The following is a 6,933-nucleotide window of genomic DNA, read 5'->3' on the forward strand; positions in this document are numbered from 1 at the left end:
ACACACAACGCTACGCTTAGCATGATGAAATCTGGTTCTGAAAAACCTGCGCAAAGTTGCAATAGATGTCGTCCCCCGTGCTCCAGGGCACCACTGATGCCTTGATTAGCGAAGAGTTGTTGTCAATTCGCGTTTGCAGTCCGTACGACCTTCCAGTGGCTTCATCCGCGCGTGCAAACACGACATCGTTCCTAAGCAAATTGAAAGCGAGATCATAAACAGTTAGCACAGTACCGCAGCTTAACCAACCCCATCCTGGCACCTTACTTTGTCAAACGAGATGCAGGACAGAAATCTCCAATGCCATCACCGACGTAAAGCACGCGGGAGTATTGCTTTGTTCTACGGATCGAATCCAGAACGCTGCCTTTGCACAAGTTCGAGGGGCACCACGGACAACTCATCGGGGTGTCATGATGCGGACGGAGACAAATCCTGGTGCGTCCATTGTCCATTGTCTCGACCTCTGCGTGGTTCGTCAAGACCTCGTTGATATACGGCGTCAGTCCATGGTACATCAGTGCTTTTGCGATGAAGAGGCTGTTGCCATCGCTGACGAACTTCTCCGCAGCCATGCGAACGGCGTCGACCATGCGTTCTTGGATTGGGATTTGTGCAACTCGCGCGCAAATCAGCTCAGGTGTTATCTCCGGTTTTTCGTTTGCCAGGATTCCGTGCATCTCATCGAATACACTCGGCCAGACAGGATTCAACGCGTGGCGTTCATCAAGTGTCTCGAGCAACTCTGGGTGGAAGCATTGGAATGGAAATCTGTCCGATTCTTTGTTTACCAGCGACTCGTCGAAGTCGAAGACCACCAGCACTTTTCCCGAACTTTCAGACATAGGGAATACCTTATGAAGCCTCTCGGATACTGAAGGAAGAAGTCGCGAAATGAGGAACAGACCTCTTCTCTCGGTTTGCAATGTTGGACGTGAATCTTTTCGGAATATGCACTCGATGCACTTCATCGCGATCTTTGCGATCCATGATGATGTGACGACTCACACTCAAAGTGAGTGCATCAAATCGAATTGAACAGTATGCACACTGACCGTACTGTCACATTTGAACTCAAATGAGCTTCCATGTTGAAGTGGTTGAACACTATAATAGACGTCGATGACACGAGCCAGCACCGCTGATTCTCAACAGTGTTTACTGTAGTTTAAAGTTCGCATCGAAGACATCAAGCCAAAACGCGGTCTTAAACGTTTTGTTATTTTTCAAAAGTACGGCTGCAAGAGTTGATTCAGTTTGATAAGACCACGGGTTATGACGCATGTTCATTCAAGCGCCTTGCTTCAAGCAACACGACTAGACTGAGAAAAAGCTTCACTGAGGTGGCGCGTGAAAAAACTGCGCAAAGTGACGATAGATATCGTCGCCCGTGCTCCAGGGAACCACAGCCGCCTTCACCATTTCAGCATTGCTATCAATTCGCTTCTGCAACACAATAGGCTCTGCCGTTTGCTTCATCCGCGCGTGCAAATACGACATCATTCCTGCAATTTTTGCAACCGATAAAAAGTTAGGTATTCCTCATTTCCAGCACCAAATACTTAACGTACTTTGTCAGGTGCGTCGCTGCGCAGAAATCGCCCGAGCCATCGCCAACGTACAGCACAGACGTGTATGAATGTGTATTACGCAGGATGTCAACAATTCGACCCTTGCACATGTTCGTGGGGCACCATTTACAGCCATGAGGTTCATACGCTACTCCATGGTACGGACGGACACGAAGACGACTGCACCCATTCTCCTCTAGCTCGAATGAAGCGGGGTTTGTGATGACCTCGCTTACATCCTGTGTCAAGCCATGATGTTCCAGCATACTCTCGATGTACACAGAGTTCGCGTCACTGACAATCTTGACGTCGGCGCTGTGTATCTCAGCAGCGAGACGAAGAGCATCCAGCATGTGCGTTTGAATAGGAACACGGGCCACTGTGGCTCGTATCGTGTCCGAAGTAATGTTCGCTTTGTCTTCTGCTAGCACGCCAAGCATATCGTCCATGATCTTCGTCCACGATGGCTGCGTCTTGCGTCGTTCCCGCAATGTATCAAGAAGTTGGGGATATAATTGCTGGAAGATGAAAGTGTCCGAGTTCTCGTTGACCAACGACCAGTCATAATCAAACACGACCAAAACGCTGCCGGAGATTCGCGGGGTTACACGAGGAATGACGTACGGAGACGGACAGAACTGAGCGAATCGACGGTAGATGTCGTATCCTGTGCTCCAAGACACGACGGGAGCGTGTACGACACCAGGGTTTTCGTTGATTCTTCTCTGTAAACCGTACGGATTCCCATTAACGAGGTGTGACCGCGCAAGCACCACATCATTCCTGCATTTGCAGTAATAATAATGTCAGAAACACGTTTTACAAGTGCTGTTTTGCCGTCAATAACTCACTCTGTTAGGCGAGATGCCGGGCAGAAGTCTCCAGTGCCGTCGCCAATATAAATCACGCGGGAGTAGGATTTCCCGTTGCGAATCGAATCCAAAATGCTGCCTTTGCACATGTTTGTAGGACACCACGTGCATCCATGTGGATCGAGATGATCGGCGTGGTACGGACGGATACGAAGTCTGGTGCGTCCATCGTCTAAGGTTTCATGCTCGACAGGGTTGGCAAACACTTCCTTGACGTGTTCACTCAACTCTCGATGTTGCAACATACTCTCGATGTAGAATGTGTTGCCGTCGCTGATGACTTTGACCTCCGCACCGAACAATTCCACTGCCATACGGATAGCGTCAATCATACGAGCTTGGATCGGAATCTGGGCCACCGCGTCACGAATCAACTCAGGCGTCACGTGAGGCTTCTCGCTCGACAAAACCTGGAGCATATCATCGAACACGCTCGGCCATATCGGCTTCTTAGCGTGTCGTTCATACACTGTTTGACACAACTCTGGGTGGAGCGACCCGAACACGAACACATCCGAGTCCTCGTTCACTAACGAGTCGTCAAAATCGAAAACCACCAGCAGTTCTCCGGTTTCTCGAGGCATTGGGGTGGGAACCGAAAAGTTTCCGTCCTGCTCAGCGTAGATCAACGTGTCGCTAGCGTTTGGTTGACGACATTCAGGGTATTGACGATAGAAAAAGCTTCGGAAGTAGGCGAGGATGTCCTCTCCCGTCCTCCACTGGCGAATATGCGCCTGAATCTGGTCAGGATTCTCGTTCAGCAGTGTCAATAACTCGTTCTTCCCACTCACGCGAGCAAACACGACGTCGTCCCTAAAAAGAACAATGCAAAGAAATGATCAGTATACTTTTTAGCGAGCTCTTCTTTGTCTTTTCACGCACATTGCCAATCTCGTCGACGAACAAAAATCTTCGACCCCTCCACCAACATACAGCACTCTTGAGTACCGATGTTGCTGCAGGATCCGATCCAGCACAACACCTTTGCACAAGTTGGTGGCGCAGTCTTGACAGCCATGTGGAGCGACATGGTCACCCTGGTTAGGCCTCACTCTCAACACTTTGCCTCCGTCTTCAAAGTGCGTCGGGTTGGCCACCACCTCACTCACTCGACCGACCAGATCGTGACGTTCGAGAAAGCTCTGAACGCCGAAGACCGTGGAGTCACTCACGATCTTGCATGTGGCTCCGAAGTCATCCACTGCGAGTCGAATGGCGTCCAGCATGTGCTGTTTGAACGGAAGACGTTGCGCTGCGTTACGAATGTCCTCGTGTGTCAGTTGGGGGCGCTCTTTGGCGAGTTGGACGAAGAATTCGTCCATCACTTTGGCACGGTCGAGCTTCGCGTCTGCAGCATGTTTGGTCCAGATTGTGTTGGCCCGTTCACCGTCGAGTGCTTGAGCGGTGCCGACGTTCGAGTCCACGTCTACTAGTACATTATCAAAAGCGAAGAGGACCAGCACATCATCTCGACCCATGTTGACTAAAACTGCTTGAAGATCTTCAATTAAAAAGATGCAATACAGTTCGATTTCTTAAAATAAGTTAAATGTTTTGCTTTACTAAAGTAAAGTGATACTGAAGTACCGGTACACCGTGTACCGGTACTACACGTACACATGCTTCATTTTTTTTACAAAAAGCTTAAGCTTTAAGTTTTTTTAGGAAAGTTTATCCTACACATCTGTTAAAAACACACACAGAAGAAAGCAAATAAAGATTAGAGCAATTTTGCTTTTATTTTGCTTTTGTTTTAAGGACAAGAATTTAACTATGCTATGTGAAAGGTTTTGTACGAATTTGGCGCGCCAATTATTTAGCCGAGACGGTGGTGCCAAGCGTGTGACGATGGTGGGGCTCTCGGCATCGGAGCTCCAAGCGGAGACGCTATTCCCTGGTGACACGGTCGAATACTACTCTATGGTGCGCGGTTTGCCTCCAATTCGTGTGCTATAATTCATGTTAGAAGTCTTACAATTCGTGTCTGTCTGATGCTACAGGCGTTCGTTGCGGGGGACCCGCGCGGCCATCGTGTGTCCAAAGTTCTCCGTATAGACCGCCAAGATGACGAGTTCCCTATACGCGTGGATACTGAGGAGATGTACGAATTCGATATAAGGAGAAGATTGCTGTAGAACGAACCTATTAGCGCAATTTCTGACCTTGGGGTGTCGTTTTGCTGCATAGGCTCCCGCTGACCATCATGTTGAAGCGGAATCGAGACCGCAACGACGTCGAAATCTCGTCCAATGGTGCGTCATCCATTTCCCGAGAATTTGCAACTTGGTGAAGGCAATATTGGACTAAGACGGGTCTCGTGTTTAGATGCAAAGTGGAGGAAGTTGCGGACGTATAGATTGGTCGATGGTGAAGTCGAAGGCGAGACTCGAGCTGATCGCTTGAATGCTGATCTAAAGAAGGTAGTACCGTGATGTGGATAACTAATATTGCTGGATGGCTGTGTGACAATTGTACTTTTTTGTGTTTTAGGGTCTTGAGGATGCGATGAGGTCTACAAAAAGGCAACTTGCAAAGGAAAAGGAAGAAAAGGCGAATGCTAGTAGCAAGAAGGTCATGAGTAATTACTTTACCAAGTTAACTTCAACTGACGAAGGCGAGACTACCAGCTGTCAACGCAGTTCGATCGAGAAAATTTCGACACCAGAACGGAAGAAAAAGAAGCGGAAGCCATTGACGCCAAGAGAAAACACGGAGCACTATTCAAGTAGTCGGTCTCATGACAAGGTCGTCTTGAAGAAGAGTCGAGATGATGAAAAGTTTTCTAGAAAGAGCCGACCTGAGGACGACAAAACGCGGCCGGAGCAGAAGTTCAAGTATGACAAACACGAGTCACGTAAGAGGAAGCGAAGCGATTCAACGCTAAAGAAGAAGACCAGACCGATAGACACAACGCCCAAGAAAAACCAAGAGAGGATCAGCAGATTCTTCGGTGCTGAGCAGAAACAACGTCAACCGAAGAAGAAATCGGGAATCGATTTAAAGAGGTTTATGAATCATGCTGAAGAGAAATATGATATCAAGGCGATCGAGAACAAAAAGCGCACAGTTTGGGGTTTGGATGAATACTTCGAGCTGGATGAGAAGAAAAAAGAACTTGAAGCGGAGAAAAGTACAGGAGCAGGAACCAACCCACGCGATAAGTCTGGAAACAAAGAGTGGGGCGAACAGCGTTCGAACTATCGCAAGAATAACGCAGGGCCAAGTGGGCCACTCCAGTCGTGGCTGAGTAAAGGCAAACGGAAAGACGAACTAGAAATTATCAGCAGCGGAACCCCCACCAAGCCACAGCGACCCAAGCAGCGAACACTGAATCTTGTTCCTGACAAGCAAAGATCTCCCAGGATGGACCGAAAGAACTTGAGCTTTGTGCTGTCCAACAGCTCAAGTGATGCTGCTTATTGGAAAGAAGCGAAGCATAGCAAGAACCGAGATGATTCTGCTTCAAACGAACATGTTCAGCTTCGCAGAAAGAGAGGGTATCTGGGCACTGTAAGCGCAAGAGTACGTTGACTGAGTAGCGACTACCCAACGCATAGTTACAGTGCGCTAATTGTTTGTGTTTTACGTAGACTCCAAAGCAAACCCCATGGCACCACCGAAAGACCCCGTTGACCGTTTCTAAATAATGAGGCATGTGCGTTTGATGTAGACCCGATGATTAGCTCATGCTTAAAGACTCCAGAGTGAACAGATAGGCATGGATTTTAGTTTTGTGAGCCCTAGATTCCCTGTTGGCTCCCAGTAAGTACACGGACCGAGCGAGGTTTTGCTAATCACGGTCTTTTGGCTAGACGAAAGCCACCGTCGTTGATCTTCCAGATGCCGACAGTATAGCACAAACGGATGAGAATGATCTCTCGCAACATCGTGATCGTCGCCGAGATGACACTAAGCTTGGAACCTGGCACCTCCGTCCACTGCACAGCAACTTCCTGCAAATGTATGACAGTGTGAGAGTCTCATCAATACCTCAGCGTAAAATCACTGTACGCACCTTGATTGCCATCTTGCTGCTGGCTGCGAGGTACAGCAGCTCGACGTCAAACGCCCATCGTTCGATATGCATTGGGGCAAACAGCACACGGGCCGCTGTGCGATCAAAGAGCTTGAAGCCACACTGGGTGTCCCGCACGTTTTTAATGCACAGCGTCGACACTATCAAGTGAAAGCCGTGCATCAATAAATTCCGGAGCGGGTTTCGCTTAGCGATAGTCTGTTCTTCAAGATGAGCGCGACTGCCACACACCACGACACCATTTGAGTTCGCAGCTTCGTCCAAGGCCTTGGCCAGCTTGTCAAAGTCTCTGATTTCCGTAGCATTGTCTGCATCTGCAAATAACACACGCTGACCACGAGCGCGCATGACACCCTTGCGGATGGCTCCACCTTTGCCGTGGTTCTTCTGTAGCTTCAAGAGACGGATACGGTCTACAGAGTACTTCTGCACCTCCTTCATGACCACCTCCACT

General features: G+C 48.8%; 2 protein-coding genes across 2 annotated transcripts in view; both read right to left on the minus strand.

Annotated features, from left to right (window-relative positions):
• Positions 1-1,335: 1,335 nt before the first annotated feature.
• PITG_06874 (pyridoxal phosphate phosphatase, putative) lies at positions 1,336-3,765 on the minus strand (the record flags this gene model as incomplete). The annotated part of the gene is made up of 6 exons (XM_002904808.1): positions 1,336-1,446; positions 1,496-1,505; positions 1,572-2,354; positions 2,423-3,149; positions 3,235-3,256; positions 3,382-3,765. 6 exons carry the CDS (start codon positions 3,763-3,765, stop codon positions 1,336-1,338), a joined length of 2,037 nt encoding a protein of 678 aa, XP_002904854.1.
• Positions 3,766-6,237: 2,472 nt separating this feature from the next.
• PITG_06876 (putative dolichyl-phosphate beta-glucosyltransferase) overlaps positions 6,238-6,933 on the minus strand; it is a gene marked incomplete at both ends in the record, with an annotated part of 1,144 nt that continues 448 nt past the window's right edge. The window contains 2 exons of the mRNA XM_002904809.1: positions 6,238-6,396; positions 6,459-6,905. Coding sequence (XP_002904855.1) covers positions 6,238-6,396; positions 6,459-6,905 — 606 coding nt within the window. The remainder of the gene's footprint in view (positions 6,397-6,458; positions 6,906-6,933) is intronic.

This window comes from Phytophthora infestans, genomic scaffold (assembly GCF_000142945.1).
Source record: "Phytophthora infestans T30-4 supercont1.10 genomic scaffold, whole genome shotgun sequence".
Classification (NCBI taxonomy): Eukaryota; Oomycota; class Peronosporomycetes; order Peronosporales; family Peronosporaceae; genus Phytophthora; species Phytophthora infestans.